Raw genomic sequence first — 22,451 nt, 5'->3', positions numbered from 1 at the left:
ACAAACCTGAAATTACAGCAAGTCAAAGCTGAAGGAGCAGAGAGAATAACAAAAAAGTCACTCTGGAATTTTTGTCTTCTGACAGGAAATCGATGGCCAGGCACTGCTGCTGCTGACCCTGCCCACTGTTCAGGAGTGCATGGACTTGAAGCTTGGACCAGCTATTAAACTCTGCCATCACATTGAGAGGGTCAAACTTGCCTTCTACCAGCAGTTTGCAAACTGAGGAGCAGCCAAGTTGAAGTGGACCTTTGAAGCACAACTACAAAAACATGCTCCTTCCTCTCTAGCAAGTAAAGCCAAATGAACTTAAACTGAGGCCCTGGTGACCTAAGGGTGTGTGTCAGCCTCTATTTTTTCTATTTCAACAGAAGGAACACAACATCTGGAGCAAAATGCCAATGCAAACACAGGGGCTACTCTACCAGCTGCCAGCTTGGGAACACAATAGTCTCTTGCTCTATGGTTCCCTTTTTTTAATGTATTTTTTAATGATGACAGAAAAGTCTCCTCTTGTGGGAAATGACATTTCAATAGTTCTGTTGGCACGGAACTTTAAAAGGAGAAACGGATCCTGTTTACGTTCGCATGTAGGCTGCCAGAAATAACCTTTCTGTCCCTGATGTTTCACAGAATCCCCTGCCCTCCCTGTGGATGAACACTTTCTTTACCACAGCACTGACTTTGGAATGTGTTCTTTGCACATTCGTGTGTTAATGTTGAGATTTTTAATGAATTTGTTCATTGTTAGGACAACAATGTGGCCACAGGGTTCTGAATGTACAGTATAGCAAGAGTGTGGTTCCTTTTGAAGTTTGTTTTTTTTTTTGTTTATTTTGATTTGTTTCACTGTTGTTGGTTTTTTGTTTTTACTACCTCTGTAGCCTGAACAGTAGAAGTGATGAACTAAAAAGGGAGGGAACTGCTCTTTTCTGGACACGTGGTCTGTGGCTGCACAGCAGTCTGGCTTCTATGGGCATGTCCAGAGTGCAAACCAATGTCAGCTTCTGTTCCAAAGCTTTAGCTGAAACTTCTGTAGGCATAACCTGGATGTTTCCTTTTTTCTGATGTCAGAAAACTGAATTATTTTGCACTTCTCTTACAGGCAGGCTGTAGGACATAAAGAAGGAAAGAGAAAGTGCCTCTGCATTTTCTGTATTTGGATTGTCAGATTTATTTTTTTTTCCTTATTGTATGAAGTTATTTCCTTTTTCTTCTAGCAAACAATTGGGCCATGTACATAGAGCCTGTCAGCAGACTTTTGCTTTGCTACCTGAACATCTATTTAGAGAATACACTAAGGAAACTGCAATCAGTAGAGGACTGCAACATAGCTCTGCCAGTGTTTGCATTCTGGAAACTCTTATGAGCTTGACTTTGTATTTTTAACTATCTACAGATGCTCAGGATCAGAGTTGAGGAAAATTTGGTGGGTTGTCAAGGGATTTGTGTGCTTTTATTACAGAAAAGGAAGAGGACCAGTGGGACATCTTAGTTCCATCAGTAGACTCGCAGTAGGATGAACTGCTGATTTTAATTTTCTATGGTAATAAAACCCAATCAGCCACTTGCTGTAGGCCAGTGCTTTGCACTTGGAGTAACAGGGCTTACATTACCTTCCATTAAAGGTGTGGGGAAACTCACATCAGGCTCAAGATCTGCATCACATCAGTGTTGAGTTTCAGCTGGCATGCATTCATTCACTCTGCCTGTTCCCAGAGTGTTTGGAGGAGCACAGGCAGGAGCTGGATGTGTGCAGCTCTGCTCCTTTCTGTCCTGTTCAAATCCATCTCTGCAGGAAGCCCCTGGCCTACCAATGCATGTGAGTTAGGAAGGTGCTTGCTGCAGGAATGGGTTTGGGAAAGATGCAGTTATTGGGTTCTGATGACCTCTGGTCAAATGGAATGATTGGAGTGTCCCTTAGGCCCAGTGTGATTGGCCATTCCAAAGCTGTGAGCTGCAGGATTCAGGAAGGATGTGGTCTGTAGGCTGAGAGCTGAGTTGGCACAGCCTGTGACTTTACCTGCCACGTTGGTGTTGAGGGGGAGCTGCCTCCAGTGAAAAGCAGAGCTCAGTAACTGGGGGTGGTGGCTTTTGCCCCTTAGAGTAACTGCCTAGTCAAGGCAGAACTATTCACACAATTATTAAAATCAGATACTTTCTTTTTCATTCCAGAATCAAACTGTAAATGTCAGATTATTTATTAGCTGAATATTCCTGAGGGAGGGCACTGTGTAGCTAGGACAATTTTTCTCCCACATTGTAAGCAGAGTGTGAAGACACAATTAAATTGAAATCAAAGTGTCCCTTTTTCCTCCTTACATCAGATATGTGGCCAATAAATGGATGTTTTGGCTCTTCGTATTGTGCTTAGATCATCTGCCTGTACTCCAGTCCCTGAGGACAAACTCATTCATAAGCCATTAGGCTTGAAAAAATTTCTAAAGAAACACTGCTGCTTTGTTGTCAGCATCTTGTCTTGAGAAATTTGACCAGCAGAGAACTTCTGGGCTAGAAGATGATGCTTTTGGGTCAGTGCAGTAGAATTCCCAGAGTTCTGTTGTCCTGATGCCTGGCAGGGTTGACCTGCATAGCCAAGAGATGTTGCTTCCACCTTTCCCCATGGACAGACAGATGTCTTTTTAAGTAGTTGTCAGGAGAGAACAGAGCTGAACGTGTCATTTAGTGGACCTGTTATCATGGTGCCTGGGGTTTTAAATACAAATGTCATACTTCCTTTTCTCAGTAAATAAAGCAGTCAGCAGTTTCAGCCATTAGTGGGATACTCACTGGTCACCTTTGGCATGTTTTATAGGCTGGATTTTTCTGCCTTGTTTTGGGAGGCACTGACAGTCTGGTCCCAATGGGATCTATTTTTGTTGAGATTTTCAAAAGGGATGTTTTCATTATTTGTGAAATGTTTTTATGCTGCACACGGGTACTGTACACTCTGTTTCCTGGAAAAAAATGCACTCTGTTTTATTGCTGGATTTAAAAGGGATAATTGGGACTTTATCTTGATGGATGGTGTTTCTACTTGACTCTGTTTCAAGTTCCTCTTTCTCTGTGTGTGGCAGATGACACAACTGCACTTGTTCATCTTACTCCAATATGACTTGAAATGAGCTCACGTGCTGCTTTAGTCACTCTGTTTCTCTAAAACTGGATTGTGTGTAGCTGGTGGCTGAATCTTTGATTTGGGTGACAGCAACGTTTCACCATCAGAAGTCGCTGGGACTGCAGTAATTTAGGGTTCAGGGGTTTGTGCTGTCCTCTAGCACATAATTCACCATACAGTACCACAAAGCTGGAGTCCAGGAGAAAGGCACTGATGTCCTACAAATATCTCCAGTACAAGAAAATGAACTCTCCACTGAGCCTTGTGTACTGTTAATGTGGCTGGTAACAGGAGTTTACCCTTGGCTTGACCCACTGAGGGTTTGTGTTCTTGCTTGTCATATTTTCACATGCACTGTGCAGTCTTGGGTTTGCACATCGTAGCTTTAGAAACCTGGTGGTACCACTTTGACTATGCTAAGCTTAGCCTTGTTAGGCAGGAGGATTTTGTTGGGTCACTGTTGTGTGCTTTCTGCACCAACTCGAGGATTCTGTAACGGAGAAGTATTTGACCTCCAAAAATGCCATGGAGGTTTAATGTGGTAGAATTATTCCCAAAGCACAAGCAGCTTGCAGTCCATCCTAAACTGAAAGCAGTCCTTCCAGGAGAGAAGAGGTACAGCAGTGATCTTGGTGAATGAAGACTACTTTTTTCCTATCTCTAAACGTTTCTGAAAGTTCCTCTTTGAGGAATGAAATAAAAGGCAGATTAATTTCTGTATTGTATAGAACTCCAGGAGTGTTTGCAGTCTCTCCTGGGGTTAATGGAAACAGTACATACAGAGTTTGGGAGTGGTTTTAAAGATTACATTCTCTGTCACAACTTTTAGCAGTATTTTGTTGTTGTTTTAGGATTTGCTAGTGTTTGTTCTTTATTCCAGTGATGCTTTAAAGGCGGGAAGGAGTATTTAGCTGCTAGGTCCACAGAAGTGTAAATATATTTACAGTCAATTGGACTGAGCACTCCATTCTTCTGTGTGAAGTACAAGCCTTGGTACTTTGTTAGCAGAAAGCCCAGTGGCTTGTGAGATTTTTGAATGTAATGGAATAGGCTTCAAAACTATCGAGCTCGAGTTGGAGACTGGATACCTTTGGACCAAATCTGTTGTTACTAGATGAAGTAGCCTTACCAGAAAGCCAAAAATATGATCCTGTACAAAGCTTCTCCTTAACCAGTCCTGTCACAAAGTGTCAGCCTGGTTACTGCCTACTGTGAGCTCAGATTACCTAAAAGTAACTAAGCACAAAGACATGGGCTGGGTCAGGAGACTTCAGATGTAGGATGAAGGCTCCCCTTCTGAGGGATTGTGTGCTGACCCCTGGTTTCAGATTGCTGCTGCCCTTCCCCAAACATGCATGTAGCCTTGTTTTCAAAGGCAGCCTTTTGGGTGAAGGATTGCAATGGGACTTGGGAACACCAGAGACAACAAGCCTCTTTTATTATAGTAAAACCAAAATACCAATCTGTATGAAACACAATGAAAATGAGTTTAGTGACACTTTGTCTCCATGGTCATTTTGGTGGTATCTCTTCTGAAATGCACCAGACGTGCAAGTGGACTTCTGATGAGAAGACAAAGTTGCTCAGTCCAGGTGCCCAGCCAGCAGTGTTTGGCTCAGCTTTAAGCCACGGAAGCAAGCAGGTCTTGTGCTGACAGAGCTCCAAGGCAGTGGAGTCTGAGTGACTTAGCACAAACAATGGGAGCAGCTCTGGGGCTTGGGGACAGCTCGTGGCACGGGGTCAGCACTGAGCTCTGGGCACAAAGGAATTCCCACCCACTCTGAAGGTTGTTGAGCACCAGTTTCCAAGAAACCTCATGGCAAAACAAACAAAAAAATCTGGAGGTGTCATGTTTCTCCTCTCCTTTTTAATTTCTTTTTTTTTTTTAATTTTATTTCTGTTTAAAATAAATTTTAAATAATCTCTATAGACAATCAGAGGTCTTCTAGGAATCTCTACCCAAAAGGGTGCCAGCTCCACACCTGTGGGCCTCTTTCTTATACTAACTCATTGGAACTGATGCACTTTTCCTGTATTTTGCCTTTTTTAATTAGCTGCTTGTTCTTAAACAAAGATTTAAATGCATATTGTGTTGTGTCCCTTCTGCTTGTTTTATCTTTCTTTATCTTTTAAAAGAAAAAATATATATGCAGTGAGACTGAAGTACTACATGGAAGAGAAACATGCACAAGTAAATATGCCTATTAAGTCCCACCATTGTTTGAGCAGGTGTAACAATTTAATCAGAGGATTTTTTTAAAAAATATTTTGGATGGATATTTTACTTGTTTTGTCTGTAAATAGTGTACAAAAGTTTGTGTTATATGACAGTTTTAAGTGGTTGTAAGAAAATTAAAAAAGATACTTAAACTGTTACTGATGACTTTGGTATCAATATTATAAATACTGCTGATGATCATGAGCAATTTTCCATCTTGGAAAACTGTGGAAAGTTGTCTGGCATGTTCCATTACTTGCATATAAGGTAAATGCCACATAAATACCACTTGGAGAGGCTTCATGTTGAAGAGCTTGATTGGGTTTATTCAGTTCCCTCAAATGCAGGAGTCCTCTTTATCAAAGCTTCTTCTAAGGTAACAGGTTTTGTTTCACAGGATGCTGAATCCAATTAATATACAAGAGCTGAGGACAGGACCTACAAATTGGAGTAATTTTCTTTTATTGCCTTCTTCGAGCCTTGGAAGCTGCTTGATACAATCCACTGCAAACCCTGCATGTGCTGCAGCTCCTGGATGGTTTTGTAAAGGTTACTGCTATCCCAGCAAGCTGAAATTTTAAAACTGGCTGGCTTTGCTTCCTCTGAATAACATGAGATATTTCAGAAAACTTTGCCTTGCAAAGTTCTTGTTTCCTTACTTGGCATTCCAACAGATTGTACTCAGCACTTGTTTCTTGGCTGCACTTCAGTTACCTTGAGCTGATTTTACACTGGGTGCAGAAAATGCATAGGAGTGGGATGAAACTGATTTGCTTAACACTGTCTTTAGACCTCTATAAATATGTAGGATTTAACAAAAATCTTCTACTTGCCTTCACAGACCACTGTCTGCTTGAGAGAAATCTGAAGGCTTGTGAATAGTACATAGCAGGAGGCAATGATTTGTCTGCCGCAGGTTTCAGAAGGGCTTATAGGAGTCATGGTGAGATGAAACCCTTCAAGAGGCATTTTGGGGGAATGATCTGGTATAAAGCATGGAATATGGAGGAACATGAGGCATAAGCCCTTTGAGTTATGTTTCCAGATTCATGTCTGAAACATAGGTTTGGTGTGTAAATAGTATTAGGTAAATCTTTAACCAGTATTGGGGTTAAGGTCAGGTACGTGTGTGGGATGTCTAATGTTTAGCAGCAGCTGTGAAAGCTAAAAAACCACCCTGGGCCACAAGCAAATAGGTCAAGTCCAGGTTGCAAATGCAGTGCTTGATGGCTATTACCACCTGTGTGCAAGGGGGAGAAAAAGCAACCTGCTTTGGTCCGTGTCTTCTGTTAGGTAACTCTTTCCTTTCCTGAGCTCTTGCTTTTGGCAGCTCAGAGCAGAAGAGTGCTGACCTGGGGCCAGAGGCACTGGACAGAGCATTTTGCCTGTGTGCTCTCTAGGACAGAGAGCTGAGAGCATTTCTTTTTCTAGCTGCAACTTCCAGACATTTATGACACAGCCTAAAAATCAGAGAAATCGCTGTCGTATGCCAATACTGTTTGGCATCACCTGCCAGGAAGGACAGTCACGTAGGTAGGTTTGCAATGTAGACACAACAAATGTTATTTAAAGAACTATTGATTAATGTGCTTGGCTTTGCTTTCTGATAGACTTAAACATGTGCTTTCTAGGTCATATTTATAAGTGAATTCATATTTAGACAGGAATTTTAAATTATTTAAAGAAATTATATAAATTGTGTAAGAAAGCCATACAATGCAACATGACCTGGGTTGATCCCGCACTAAAAATAAGAGCCTAAACTTGATGCCGTTCTGGCTGGTGAGGATGAAGAGGGATACAGCACAATGGGGCCAGTTGAGGCTCACTGGCCAACAGGCCCAGTTTCATAGTTTTCCAAATGAAAGCGCTGGCATGTTTTGTTTAATCCATTGGGCCAGGGGTTGCCCTTTACAGGATGAAATATTTTTGCTAAAGAACCCAGGTCATACTTTCGTCTTGCTGGGGTGATAGCAGCCTTGCCTGACCCTGTGCGGTCTGGGCTAAGCGAAACCTCCGGTGCTGTGGCTCTTACCCGGGGATTCCTCGGGGCTGTGGCGCGGTTTAGAAAAGGGGGTGGGCACTGGAGCCAGACGGGGAGCCGGTGTTTGGATGCTGGAGACGGTGTTTGGCAGCTGCCCGCAGCACCGGGCCCTCCTCTGCCGTGCTCCTCAGCCGGCTCTGCCCGAGCGCAGCGCTGCGGCTGAGCCCCCTGCCCCCGGGGCCGGTCGCTGTCCGTGTCACGGGCGGAGCGCTGAGGGCCGGGCGGGCCGAGGGGCGGGGCGGTGACGCGGCGGGGCGGGCAGGCAGCGCAGGCAGCGGGGCGGAGCGGAGCGGAGCGGCAGCGGGGCCGGCACGGCCGCCATGCGCCGCTGAGGGCGCCGGCCGGGCCTCGCCATGGGGGCGCCGCCGCCCAACGGCAGCCTCGGCCTCACCGCCGGCACCCCGCGGCCCGCCGGGGCGCCGGGGCCCGGGGACCGCGGCTGCGAGAACGGCGCCCTCATGGACAGATTCGGCATCTTCCTGCAGGGGCTCCTGGGCGTCGTGGCCTTCAGCACCCTCATGCGTGAGTGGCGGGGCTCTGGCCTCCGGCCTGGCGGGGAGCGGGGAGCGGCCCGAGGCCGGGTCGGGCTCGGTAGTGGTGCTGCGGCCGCGCTGGCCCGAGGCCGTCCCGGGAAGGGCCGGGCTGTCCCGGGCTCCCGGCCGGGGAGGGCTCGGAAGGGCCGCGGCGGCGCTTTGTGGGTGCCGGGTGAGCTGGAGCGGGGCCGTGCGCGGAGGCCTCAGAGGCGGTGGCTCATGTCCTGTCGCTTTCTTAAACTTGCCTTCCTAATGCTCGTACCCGTGCTGGTAGAATTTATTGGGTGGGTGTGTGTTCTGCTTGGAATTCTGCCAGCAGGAGGAGGTGGTGTGTGCGGAGCCGCTCGTGTTTGGGATGTGCACAAGTCACGGGTTTGGCTGATCAGTTTTACTGCAGGTGCACCTACCCTGTCGTGTCACCAGCAGCAGTCACACTTGTTTCGATCGTGCCTCGCTTCCTTGGAGCGCCCTTCCTGGCAGCTGGAGCAGCCCGAGAGCTGTGTGGCCGCTGGCAGAGCTCAGCTGATGGGCAGCACTCCTGACAGTGCTCTCTGATTGTGGTTAAATGGCAAGGAAGGTCTCTGGTGGCTCCAGGACTGTGGTGAGGGACTCACAACAATCAATGTGAAACAATTCTGGTGGGTTTGTCTCTATCCCGTGGTCTAGTTAGTATCCTTTGGGTGGAGGAGTGGAAAAGAAGCCCATTGTCATTACTCAGCTGACTGTGACCTTGCTGGTAGCAAAAAGTGGGAGAGGAAAAAGAGAACATCAGAGACATGTTTTACAGTTTGATCTAAGGACTAAGATCCTGTTTACTTTAGAATTGCACTGATGCCTTTTCATGCTGCTGTCATACTATTATGGTTAACTCAGACATTTGCCAACACATTATATTTGCATGCCTTAGTGTCTCAGTCGCTATTGACCATTACATTGCTCTTGTAAAAGCTGTGTGTGTAGCTGTCATCCTGTGGCTGAAGGGCAGCAGTAATCAGCAGTGTAGTATTTGGTCAGTGACAGCAGCCTCATAATTAGAAGTTTTAGCAGTTTCTAAACAGAGGTACCTCTGTGTGCAGTGATGAATACACAGTGTTGGTTTTAGATTTAAGGGATACAAGTAGGTAGTTTTTATGGATTGGGCATCAAGAGATGAAGAACTACAGATGTTAGTTGTCAGATGTCAGTTTTTTTCTGAAAATAGTATCTTTATGCATATTACAGTAACACTGGACTAAGTGATGACAAGAAAAAGTGAATATAAAAAGTAGGGACTAGAAAAATGAAAACCTTGTTGTTGGCTGCACTTTCTGACTTGGGTTAGGTAGTGTTAAACCGTGAACTGGGAGGAGACTGTTGATGCAATTGTGGCAGAAGGGAGTGGAAGGCAGTCAGTGTACTGGTGAGAAAGGAGTCTGTGTCCAAAGCAGACTAGAGCAAAAACATAGCAACTTATCATTCTTAAAAGTGCATGTAATAAAAAACAGGACAGGTTTGTTTGTCCCAGCTTTGCCAGCCACATTCTCTTCCACAGTATTTTGTGCCTCTCTCTGAGCAGGAGGAGAAGCTGATGGGCCTGTTACACTGGTACAAGAGCAGCTGTCTCGCTGTTAGGGGCTGTTTTGTGCAAAAACTCTGTTTGTCTGATAGCTTTGTCTGAATGTTTCTATTCACTAGCATCCTAAAGTCACCCCAGGACACCTTTTTATGTTATATTCAAAACACCTAGTGTGTTGTTCCAAACCCTTTAAAGTTTCCTCAGCAAATAGGACTTCTTGTGAGAGGTAGGATGTGACAGAAAAGCAGGAACTTGCGGCTGAGAATGGAGGGAGAGCATGACCTCAGCAAACATCTGGACACCTACACAGCCCCAGGCTGCTGGGGCAGGAGGGATGACAGAGCTGCTGGAGCTGCATCACAGGACTGGTTGCCTTTGAGCTGGAGTGGCTCTGCTCCTGTAGCTGTCTGGCACAAGAGAGGCTCTGGCACAGAGGGAGAAACAAGCTGTAGGCAGCATCAGGCCCCTTTGGAGTAGCAGTAATTCTCTGTGTGCAGCTGTATCGTTTCTCCTGCTCTTGCCTTACCCATGACTGTCTGGTATTTAAATTTAATAAGGAGGAAGTCACTTGTCTTTTGTCGTCTTTTTTTTTTTTTTTTTTGAAAGGAAGCACTAGAAGGAGATGTTCTAATACTTCAGTTGTGATTAATGGTACTGAACCCTCTGTAGTAAAATAAATTAAAGTAATGGCACCAGAGATACATTGCACAATTGCTCTTTATGCACAGAAACTGTCTTTCTTTGAAAAATATTTGATTTGACATGTAAAGAATAAGAAATTTTGATAAGTGGCTAAATCAAAGGCTGACCCAGATGTGACCTTTTCTAGATAAATTTTACCATGCTTGCATTCAGTGGAAAAAAGAAAATATTTTTAAACGTAAGCTGTAGGAGAAGAAGGACCTTTTCTGTGCCTCACTGCTGGATGTTCATCTACAAAGAGCTGAAGGACTGTTCTGAAAGCAAAATTATTTAAGATCTGACACTCCAGTGTGCCACCTTTTTGTTCATGCCCCTGTTCAGTTGCTGTAAAGCTGTGCTGTCAGCTGACCTGCCAAATCATTCAAACTTCATGTTTGAAGGGCTAAAATGTGTTAAGTATCAGGTTTTTAGTTTGTGGAAAATGTGGTGGCTCTCTGCCAGGGAGAGTGTGGGAGCTGATACTGGTAGAAAGGCCTACACCTTGTGTGTTCCCACTACTGAATGGGCACAACCAAGAAGTGACAGGAATGGTGAATTTCTCACTTTGAGCTGACAGAATGTTCATTTGAAATTAATTCCTGGATTTTCCTTTTCATTGTAGCTCTGACTCCCTGTTCTGACACACAGGGAATGAGGATCAGTTTCACCCACTCACCCCACCTTACCATTTAAATGAATTACTTCCTTCTAGGTTTTTCCAGATTCAGATATAACCTGTCACAACCCCTAACCTTCTTTTTGTGGAAGGTGCTTCTAGTGATCATGTATCCTGGGTTTATATGGGAGCTTCCCTAGCTCCCTTAAAAAGAGTCAGAGTTTGCATGTGGTTTTTATTGTTGTAAGTTAAGGCCACACAAATCCACTCCTGATTCCAAATTGTACCCTGCTGTTCTTGATGTGAAGCATGTGTAGGGTGGTCCTTTTCTGATGTCTAAACTGGTAGTGAATTTGCTTAATATTATCAGAACCCACCTGTGTTGTGTTTAATTACTGTGAATTAATTTTACTGCTCAGCTGTGGGGCTAAAGATGTGTGAAACGGTTTCACCCAGATGTTACAGAGGTTCCAGTACAGGAAAAGCTGAACTGAGGCTGGGTGTGATAACTTCTGTTGGGTGTCTGCAGGCTCTCACTCCCTGTCCAAGGGAACTAACTGATGAAAAAACACCTCATTTTGGCAAATCTGCTTGGACTCGCTGCTCTCTTGGACTCTGGTCACTAACTCTCAAACCTGCTAGCCTGATGGTTTTAAGTGTATTGCTTGGTTTTGTTCTTGTCCCTCCTTGCTTACATATGGATTTGTTTTTCACCCTAGTTTGCTTGAGCCAAGCCACTTCATAACAGGAAGTCTTAATGAGTTTCCCTTGATGGAAGAAATGCATGTTTATCCTACAGGTCACTAAGCCAAAGATAATATTTTTTCAAAGTTTGCTGTTATCATATTTGTATCTTATTTCACAGGATCTTGATTTAAAATGATAGTTTTGCTCCTTTGCTCCTTTGAGGTTCCTTGCTGCAATATTTGTGTTTATTTCCTGATGCCACAAAGCAGGTTTTAAATGCTTTAGTATAATACCAAGTGTTCTGTCTGTAATTACATGCACCTTCTGAGCATTCTGTGGTTGGGCTTTCATTGGTAGTGCAAGATAAGAGAGGGATGTTAGCACACTATTCTCATACATGTATGACGTTAGATGGAGATTTAAATAACTCCATTTTTATTACCCAAACCTGGGAAAGGCATGGGGAAAAACATACTGCCCATCCCCTTACCCTGTCTGACAAACTGTGTAAAGTAGTTTATTTACTAAGCTTGTTTGCCAGAACATTGGTACCTTATCAGAGTGTGGCAGTGTTTGTTTTGGGCTACTTAGGAATGGCTGAAAAATCAGATGTGAGTTGTATGATGAATTATTGAAATAGAGGAGGCAGTTGGTTCTCTGCAGGTAGAAGGGTTGTGTCTGTCTGTGAGGAAAATACAAATATGCTGCAAAGGAGAGCAGAGTGTGGGAGTCTGTTCCCTTTTTGTGGCCTTGTTACAGTTTGTGTCTGTGCTCAGCCTGAGAAGGGTTTACAAGAGTGGAATGATTGGGTACAGGTGCAGTGAATAACACAGTAGGTGGGGTTTGCTGTTGAGTCACAGATGAAACAAAAAGAAACCATTCCAATTAAAGATTATATATATATATATGTATATAGTAAGATGCTCTCTTTGCTTACAATACCTTAAAGGAAATACCTTAAAAACTATATCCTTAATGCCAGTGAACTTCATAGGAAGGTTTTCCCCCTTAAAAAGCTGTCCAAGGAGAAGGAATGCTTTTTCACATAATAAGCTATCTTAGTAGGTAATTTAGTAGAATTTGAAATGCCTTAGCAAAAATGTGCTTTTCACAGGAATTATTTCATATTTACATGAAGGCAAAGGAGTCATTTTATGGGAATAATGTTCTGGGGAGAAGGAATTAAAGGTAATTGCAGTTGCCTTTAAGAAAAAAGCATAAAATAAGCTATTGGATACAAAAGGTCTAAACCATATGATTTAGTTGTTTTCTGTAGCAATTTTCTTTCTGCTTGAGCAGGCTTAGAAAATATGAAAATTTGATAGCCTGTAACATCCGCAGTGGAATACAGACCTCTGAGTAACAGCAACTAGCTTATTATGCATGGCATTTCCTGAGATACTGGGCAGTGGTATGCTAGCTTTATTAATAAAAGCATTTCTTCAAAAGATTTTCTATTATTCTGACTTGCTGTTACTGCTTCCTTGAATGTGTTTGCTCTGAGTGATGCAGTTCAAGTTCACATGAATTCCTGAGGACCCCTCAGCAGGGTCCTTTGTGTGTCTGGTATTAAAACTTGTCTCGTACAAAAGTGTCAAATCACAAATGGGAGCTTTCCTAGTTGTGGAAATACGAACAGCATTGTGCTTGCACACGGCAGGCACGGTGCAAAACGCACTTTATTCATTCTCCAAGAACTCTCCCAAGTGCAGGCTCCTAGCGGCTTGCCAGGTAAATGCAGAACTGGTATTGCAATGTGTGCTTGGAATGAGTCTGAGGAGCACTCTGGGGTACCGCAGCAGCGGGGTGAATCCCTCTGCCGGTATAGGAACACTAGCAACACGTGCTGTTGAGCTGTGCTGAAAGGCGAGGTTCCGGAGAGCATTTTTAAGAAGCAGGAAGTGACAGAAGCTCCCCGGGGAGCGGCGGGGTCGGGGCAGGACCCTGGACAGCTCCCGGGGCCGCGGGCAGCCCCGGCCGGGTCCGAGCCTCCCTCGTCTCGGGGACAGCGCCGCGGAGGGCGGAGGGACGCTGGCCCTGAGCCGCGGTGCGCGGCGGGCTCGGCCGCCTGGGCTGAAGGGCTGAGGCAGCTCCCTCCCGCCTGGCTGCGAGCCGGGCAGGAAGCAGGATGGGGTGGTGGTACTAGAAATGTGTGTTACTCTCTTCCTCCTTCGGGCCCATTCCATGGCACTTAGTGACGATCGGTGTCGCAGGGCGCTGCAGTAGCTGTTGTTGTGTAGGTTAAGTGTCTGCTTGTAGCTGCAGGACTTGGCAAAGCCCTGTGAGGTCACTTTGGTCAGGGCCAAGTAAATTGTGCCTTACAATGATCCAGTGTTTCCTTATCCCCAGATGATGAGGTATCGCTCGCAGCCATGTAGCATTGCTGCTGCTTGTTTGTTTTAAATAAATCATCAGCCCTTCCAGTGCCTCTGTGACATCCTGAGCCGTGTTTGAGACAAATAGGAGAGATGCACTACTAGCTGTAGCAGAAAAAAGAAATCCAACCCTGGCTGAATTAGCAAAGTAAATGACTGTCTTTTGCCATGCTAATATTGTATTACTCTTTAACATATGAAAAATCTATGTGGAGTAAATTCTGTCCATTGTGAACTCTCCAGAAAAAGGCACATCTTGCTGAAAAATTTAATGCTGTACAAAAACATGTGATCTTGGGAACTGATCCTTTTTAAGTGAAGGAAATAACCTGGTTTTTTATTAAAACTGCTTTCAAGATGTCCAATTCTTAGTTGCTATAGATTGTAATAGCACTTTATTGGTCCTCGTGTCCTGATCACGTCAGGTCATTAATATTTTAGTGTCACTAACTATCCTTGAAACACCATGCCAGTAAAAGTTAAGACAAGGAAAATAAGGCACCAATTTAGACAAATAATCTGCAATCTCTAAGTCTCTTTTCATTAGGTCTGATGCCCTACTTTGTCTTGCTGGCTCAGAAAGTGTTACGTTTTCTTATTACTCAGCTGATGGCTGGATGTAGTTGTAGATCCCATAATAAGATTGTTCTAAGTATAATTACACATGTCATTCACATTATGAAATGTTTAGGAAAAAGGATAAGTTATGTTGACATTTGTAAACCATTAAAATGATAAATTATCCAGGAACTCTGAAGCTGTGTTTAATTAGGATGAACTTCTGGACTGTTAGCTAGACTGGTGTTTAACTCCAAAGTGCATAGTGAATGTCTTCTGACTGGTGTTTTATAATTAAATCTGTAAGGAGCTGATTTGTACAGACACACTGACTGCAGTTTTGCGTTCTGTGGTGATATTAATTTCATGGTTAATGAAGTTTGCATTCTTAAAGTGGTATTTAACAAGGTCTTATCTGTGTGGATTTTGTTGATGAAGTGAAAAATCAGGTCTCCTTTCTCATGCCTGCTGGTAGGAAATGCTTTGCATTCTCAAAGATTTCTTGATCTCAGCAAAATTTATTCCCTGTGAAACTCAGTTTGTTAAATCTCTGGCAGACTGAGCACAAGCTCAGAGCTTGCATGAGTCTGCCTTTGCAGGTGGTGTGGTGTGGGCATAAGGTTTTAGGGTTTAGTCAGGGGTAACTAAACCTATTCACAGTGATGGTCATGATACAGAAGACCTGTTTTTCTGCCACTTACCCTGAATCACACATTTGATATGTATTTGTTGTCATAACCTCATACATATGTTGTCATATGGAAGGAAGGTTGAGAATGAAAATGAGCTAAAATGGATTTACAGTTCAGATTCCTCAGAGCTCACTGTTCAAGGTTCAGATTCGTAGTTCCAGGTGTGAGTTATTTTACAGACATGCAGAGCCACAGCAGGGGAAAGTCATGTCAAGGAAGTTACTAGACTTGTTTTTTTCTGGGTTTTACGATGTTTTTTCCTCTAAATGTTACACTTTTTTTTTTTTTTTTTAATAATAAGCAAACATTGTTTTGATGTGTTTTGATATGGTTTTGGTCATTTTGTCTTCTGTCACAATTTTGGCTACCCCAGGTTCTAAGACCAAGCATTCCTCCTCTCATGGTGATTAATATATGTTGGCCTGCCTGAGAGAAGAGAAGTGTGCCACAGCTCCTTGTTTTCTCTGGTGTGGGACAGTACCAAGCTCGGGAGCAGCTGGTCTGGGAGCTGCAGGGTGCTCAGGAGGTGAAGATTTGTGACAAGGAGTTTATTTGGGTGCTGCTTCTGTTTGAGAGTTTCTCCATTGCTCCACTGACTCTGTGTAAAGGATGAACCAATGGAAGTAAATATAAATAAGGTTCACCACAGCAGTCTTGAACAGTCTAGGCAGTCCCCTTGAGAAAGTTCTTTACATACAGGAACAACCTTTGCTTGCTTTTTCTTGTTTCACTGTGAATTTTTTTTTTTTTTTTTTTTTTTTTTTTCTTAAAAATACAGGATTTTTCCAAGGAAGAAAAATGACTTTAAATTACAAGCAGCTATTCACAACTACCAGCATATATCCTCTGTCTCTAATAATTTCTGAAGATACTATGCTCTAAAATTTTAATTCCATTTTAGAATAATTGCCTTTACTTCCTTCCTGGTACTGGAGAAGCTGCTGTTCAGTATCTTCCAGCACATCTTCCTTGCTTTGAGGCAGGTGGTGTGACTAACAGCCTACATTATTTTATACACATAGGGCTTAAATGCTTTCTTTGGAAGGTAATTGTAATGTTAGAAGATGAAATACTCTAAGGAGCTCTAAAATTGTGGAGGATGAAGTCCCACCCTCCTCCATCTAATCTTAAAACCTTGAGTTACTTATGGCGGTATGTTTTCAGTGCTGGCATTAGGTTTTGATGTAGTTAAGGAGTAAGATGCCTTTTGCAGGTGGAAAACTACATGATTACATCCTGATTTCATAAATTTAATTTATGAAGTGTATACATAGTTGTTAGATACATTATATCAAAGAAGTCTGCATAACTGACCTCTGACTCTTCTTTCATGGTATTTGATCATGTGTAAAGAGAATATATGAAAGTAGGTTGTGTATCTTTTGTTCTCTTTAAAACAGTTGGTGTTGTATGAAATGTCTGTCTTGCAATTCAATGCTTTGGCAGTTCCAGCCTAGAAAGACTGAATCTGGTAAGCAAAGCTCTTGGAATTTAAATGGCCTCTGAACATACAGTTTACATCTACCTTTGGCCTCCTTGATTTAACATATTTGCTGTTTTCTCATTTTTTACAAAGTTTTTACAGTTTTCCTTTTACATCATTTTTGTAACTGAACTTACATTTCAGGTTTCCTTTCTGCTTTTAAAACTGTTACAGTTTCTGCCTTGCTCAATATTTTAATGAATGGTGATTGAGTTTGGAGCTGTGCTTTGGCAGTTTTGCCCGTTCCCTAGAGCTGATTTAAAAGAAGCAGCTTGAATGACTTAAAGTTCATTGATACCTGTTGTCATACTAATAATGTTCAGAAAGCTTCATGTATTATTGAGTGATCTTGTGAATGCTGTACGTGAAAATGGTGTTGTGAATCGTAAATTACTGCTTAGTGCACATTAATATGGATTGATTCTATTTGTCTTGTACTAAATAATTCATGTTTCCCAAATGGTTCTGATTTCTAACAGAGAAAAAAAATCCACTTGAACACAGCAGACTGTATTTTTCAGTTTTCACTGGGTGCTTGCATAGCATGACAGGAATGGCACAGCTGCTTTTCTAGCAACCTTGCTTTTTCATTTGGTAGTTGTTTAATGATACCTGCTTCAGAATATAAAAGTGTTTGCAGGAGGGATCTGTATCAACTTTCCAATGCCAGTCTCACAGGCATTTTCACTGGAAGCTTAGATTTTAGATTTGCTTTGCTTTAACTATCTCATACCTGTTGAAGAAACAGAATAGCAAATGCATCTCTCTCTGAAAGTACTGGGAAACTCATTTATTATGACTTTCAAACAGAGCACACCAACAGTGCTGTGTGTGCTAAATGCAAAGATAACAAATGCATGTCTCTTAAGACTGAATCGTGGCTTTTAACTTTATTATTTGGATAAATATTTCCTAAGCTACTTGTGCTGTTTACCTTAGAGTTCTTAAAGCAGTTATTTGCATCCCTTTATTTTTAGTATTGCCATGGCTTTTGGGAGCAGAGGGCTGGATTCTTTTGTTTACAGGGTGTGTTGTAGATGCATTTTATGACTTCTAAAGTGCTCCTGTCTCTGGGGAGGTAGCAAATAGTTTAGTAATCAAAAGTGAGAAGTTGTGTGCTATTCTCCCTCTGCTAAGTTAGTTTAGTTGTTTTAAAAGTAAGCTTTACCTTTAAGAAAAAGGGCTCCATGACAATGGCTATTGATGTGGTGTGTCTGGGCTGCTGGCTCTGCTAAGATGTATTTGTTTCCTTTATTGACAGCCAAGTTAATGCATCTGTCAGAGCCACACAGTCATGTGCTCCCAGGATGCACGAGATCAGTCTTGCTGAAATTGTCTTAGGCTGAGTAGTATGCAGGTAATATGATTTATTTGTGTCTCCCACAGCCAATCTATAGAAGCTAAGGATTTAGGAAAAATTTTTGGAGCCTAAAGTGCATACATGTTAGGAAAAAAAAAACTCACCAGCCTCATGTAATGCATTTGGCTGCCTTTCCTGAAGCAGCAGAATCATCTGATTTATTCCAAAGTTCAGACAGCAGTATTTAGAGTTCTTTTCCTGATAATGATTTGTCCTCTCCTCCCCTGCATTGTGAAGGGGAGCTTTACTTTGTGATAGTCATTTCCTGCAGAATGACTGTAAAGTTTTAGCTCTCACTAAACCTTTGAAGGGACAAAATTTACAGGTAGGGTTTTAGCTGGCTGTGGAAGCAGGTAGGAAGTAAATGCTTTTACACAGGTAACTTTCAGTTACTGTATTTCACCAGCATTTATCTAGCAAGCACTTCTGCCCATTTGATAAATAATGTCCATTAAAATCCAAATAAAATCCAGTGCTGGCACCTTGTTTTCAGTCATCTCATGTCATCTGTGTTGAGACAAAGGAGCCCAGGTCATGAGATAGCTGGGCTTGATGGATGCTTGGCACTGATGTCTTTAACTTTGCAGTAAAACAGAGCCCCTTGTTCTCTGCTCTGACAAAAGTTCCAGTCAGGCCCAGAAAGGTTTTGCTGCCTCAACCACAACATTATCATTCACTGCTGCCAGTGGAACAGAGACTGAGATAAGATCTGTGGTTTGCAGGTACCTTGTGGCTGTCCGGGCACTGCATCTTTAGTGTGGCGTGTCCCTGAATAACCAACTGGCTGGGTCATTAAACTTTATTGTGTCCAGCTTTCTGTGAAGTTTCTCCCTGGGTGACCTTCTTTAGTGGACCGGTTCTTAATTACACTACAGAATCATTAAGGCCAAGGGCACAGTGGAATTAAGAAAGGGGTTGGGTACTTGCATGGCTAATGCTGTTTTCTCTCTTACAGTAGTTTTAAAAATCCTTTTTGCTGGGCAGCAAAGCTGGGAGCTCATGCACTTCATAGTATGTCATTCTAATACTGCCTAGAACAAAATTTTCCCTTGAGTGAGCTATTCCAGAACTTTTTTCCATCATGAAGAAACCAGGGTTCCTGGTGTGTTTCTCCAATGCAGCAATATCACTGGAAATCAGTTCTAGTCCAATATAATTTCTGCTTTAGTTTCGTGGGTGTCTCAAGAGAAGTCTGTGTCCTTAAGCAAAAATGTTATGTAGAATTCTGGGGCTCTTATGCAGGGAAATAAGCAGCAGGCTTTCGGGGTGTCCTGTGTTTGAGCATGTAGCTAATGGGACATAGGAATAGAAGGAAGAATTTGCAGTAGGGCAAAAATTGAATTGCCAAGAGCATAGTGCATTTTGGGGCTGGAGAAATGAGCAGCACACCAAAAACACTGGTTCTTTTGGGGTTTTTCTGCAATCACATTTATTACCTTTTTTAAAACAGATGCAGACAGAATTCTTTTTTTTTTTTTTTAACCCTGAGTATGGGGAGATGCTGAGCTCGTAAGTGTCACAAGAGCTTTTGGCAATTGAGTGATACATGGTTTACACACCTAAATATCTTTTGTAAAGCATCATTGTAGCCTATTCTCACTGGACATGTTGTTTCTTGCACAGTTAATTCTAAAAATAAAAATTCTATTTTGCGGATATCTTTTATGTAATCTCATCTAATTATTTATTCTCACTGTGCTGCTACCAAGAAAATAATGGGAAAAGGACCAAGTGAAATGGCAAGACAAACCTCTTAAAGGTTTTGCTTTAATAGCAAAGGGAGGTAAGTGCAAATTAATAAAAAAGATCACAACATGAAATTCATTGGTAGCTGGCATTCCATAGTCATGTGAATTTTCAGGACTTAGTAGTGTGCATATGCTTGTTCAGAACAGACATGGTTCCCACTGTGGTGGGAAAAGTGTTGATACTAACAAGTAGAACAGTGTTTTTCAAAGTCTTCCCAAATAGAATTTTAAAAAACAAAAAAATCTGGCCTGCGTATGTAGTTGACTTTACAAGTTTTTTACAAGGTTAGAAAGTGTAGGTTCAGATTTGTGAGGCATATGGTCTGATAACCAAATGTTCTGGAGATAGTGCCATTCTCTGAGAGTGGACATCTGAAAATCTGCATCCGATTCCAAGCTCGGGTGCTATTGCTTGGTGTAACTTTAGCTGTTACTCCACACACAGTGAGCAAACAGCCTTGTACAGGAAACTTGTAATCCTTGTCAGGAATGCTGGAAATCGTGTGAATCAATACCAAAGTAGCCTGCAGATCCCAGCAGTCTTGCACTGTGAGGGCTGTGTTGGAGGATCTGTCTGGTTGCAAACGTGTTACTTGGGAAGCTCACACTGCAGCAGATTTCTTAGTGTGAGATTCTGTCCCTCCACATATGTGTGTCTGTGTGTGATTTTCAGCTAGCCATACTTTAGTCCTTTGATAATTCGTTCAAATCTTGAATCTTTTTAAGTGTCAGATCATAGGAAAATGAGTTCTAGACTTAAATACCAATTTTCTTGGAAGGGACTCCAAATGTCACCTGCTCCCACCTCCTGCTCAGAGCAGGCCCAGCCCATGTCCCCTTGCTTGGAGCTTTGTCCAGGGTACTTTTCAAAATCTGTCAGACTGCAGTCACTGCATATTCTTTGGGCAACTTGTTGCAGAATTTAATTGCCCTCACTGGAAATTTTTTACTTCTTTCACCCTGGAATTTCCCTGGCTCCAACTTGCGGCTTTTTCCTGTACCCGTGCACTTGTGTGAAGGGTCCAATCCTGCCCCAGCTGAAACTGCCCAGACACGTGAGGAAACGTGAATGTGGTGTGCAGATGTGATCCTCACCAACCTTTCCTCCTTTTCTCTTTGGCCAGCTCAGCTGTCGCTCTGCTGAGTTCTGATGGCAGAAATACATAGGAGGTTTATGAAATGAAACATTCAGTCACATGGCTTGTCTGTGACCCATCTTGGAAAAAATTTTGAAAAGCACCAGAAACACAGGTGAAATTCCCAGCTCTCAGAAGAGCAGTGTTGTTGTGCAGCTGCAAAGGACATTGAACATGTTGAATTTTTTTTTTTTTTTTTAAATTAATGAGCTAGAGAAATCTTTGATCTTTACTGGGGTCAGAAAGATTCTTAATGAGAACTGCCAGAACCTGAATCTAAGAAATGCAGTAGTGCATGATAGATAGAAACATTTCAAAGGTGTGAGATGAGCTGGGTTTGTGCCGCTGCAAGAGCAGCCATCCAGAAACTTGGAGTTCTTGAATCCATATTGAAGTTACTTCACATCAGCAAAATAGTTCCTGTGGGACTTCTTGAGGAGATGAAGGAAAGAGAGAAAGGCTGGATTTCAAGTGTTGCTTTGCTTATTGACAGCTTGGAGAGGTTTTATTTCATTTCATTTCTTGCCTCTATTCTGGCTGTTATTTTTCCCTATGAGTTTTCTGAAATTCTGATTGCAAAACTCCCACATTAAAGTGTTAGAAACCCTTCCACAGTACTCTGGCATTAATTATTCCTAGAATTTCAATGAAGTGTGAAGACAATTCAATGAACTTGAATTTTGCATTAGCAATACTGTGTCTTATATGTTTATCTATTATCTGTCCATCTGGCAGCTCACATGCTTGTTGGCAGAAGTGCTTTTATTTCCTTTCCTGAAAAATTCTGGCACTGAATGTGTAAACAAGCAGCGCTTCTTTCTTCATTTATAATTCAGCATGAGATTCTGCACGTTATTAGTTAATTAATATTAACTGTGGTGGATGGCTGCCGGCGCGAGCGCGGCGCTCCGAGCTGGAGCATATGGAGCAGCGCCGCGTCCTCGCAGGCAGAGCCGGCAGATTGAGATCCATCTGTCAGCTGACACACGCACCAGCCCCAGTTTGTGCTGACACTGCCAAGAGAAACTGGGGCTGGGGCTGGGAGCAGCAATCCTGACTGCTTTTGGGGGAGCACAAGGGGAAAAATTATTTTCCCCTCCCCAGTTTGATAGGTGCTTAGAACGTGCCAGTAAAGATTGTGTAAGAAGCGTGTGCTGGCTTTTGGTTCCAAAATGAAGGTATTACTAGTGAGCAGGCTGAGGACCCTGAGTTTACCAGTGTGGTTGTCTGCAGCCTGTTGGGTTTTGGCTCAGTTTAGTTACTGGGAAGTCTCAAATTCTGCATCAGGGGTATGTTGAGAAGTACCTGGCAATGTCTGTATCTGTCAGAAACACCTGATGCTCACAGACACTACTGCAAGGATCTGGGCTAGGCAAACAGCGCTGTCAAAGGACCTACTGGGCTTTCAAGTGTAGGTACATATTCATCAGGGTGCACCTCCTCAAGATTTTACTCATTTAATTTGGGGGCATGCATTTTTGTGGTGTGATTAGCCAGTCAGTACATTCCAAAAAGACAGCTGCAGAGGCTTTCCAAGCTTGCTGTCCTGTTTAATGTGAACTCAAATGAAATGTTGTGTTTCTAGAACTGGCCAGAGAAACACAGACCTTATCCAGGCTGTTTCTCAGTACAGATAAAATTTGAAAT

At 42.8% G+C, this 22,451-nt stretch overlaps 2 protein-coding genes across 3 annotated transcripts in view; both read left to right on the top strand.

Moving 5' to 3' along the window:
* The window catches only part of SFMBT1 (Scm like with four mbt domains 1), a 71,724-nt gene extending 66,274 nt beyond the window's left edge, over positions 1-5,450 (top strand). Inside the window, exon 21 of the mRNA XM_041465041.1 lies at positions 86-5,450. Coding sequence (XP_041320975.1) covers positions 86-226 — 141 coding nt within the window. The 3' untranslated portion in view covers positions 227-5,450. The remainder of the gene's footprint in view (positions 1-85) is intronic.
* A 2,241-nt stretch (positions 5,451-7,691) lies between these two features.
* Positions 7,692-22,451, top strand: part of LOC121350149 (store-operated calcium entry regulator STIMATE-like) — a 36,705-nt gene continuing 21,945 nt past the window's right edge. For both annotated transcript variants that reach the window (XM_041461225.1, XM_041461216.1), the window contains exon 1: positions 7,692-7,902. In XM_041461225.1, coding sequence (XP_041317159.1) covers positions 7,734-7,902 — 169 coding nt within the window. In that variant the 5' untranslated portion in view covers positions 7,692-7,733. The remainder of the gene's footprint in view (positions 7,903-22,451) is intronic.

Source organism: Pyrgilauda ruficollis, unplaced genomic scaffold (assembly GCF_017590135.1).
Source record: "Pyrgilauda ruficollis isolate IOZ18807 unplaced genomic scaffold, ASM1759013v1 scaffold10, whole genome shotgun sequence".
NCBI lineage: Eukaryota > Metazoa > Chordata > Aves > Passeriformes > Passeridae > Pyrgilauda > Pyrgilauda ruficollis.
This window is presented reverse-complemented; position numbering and strand designations above follow the sequence as displayed.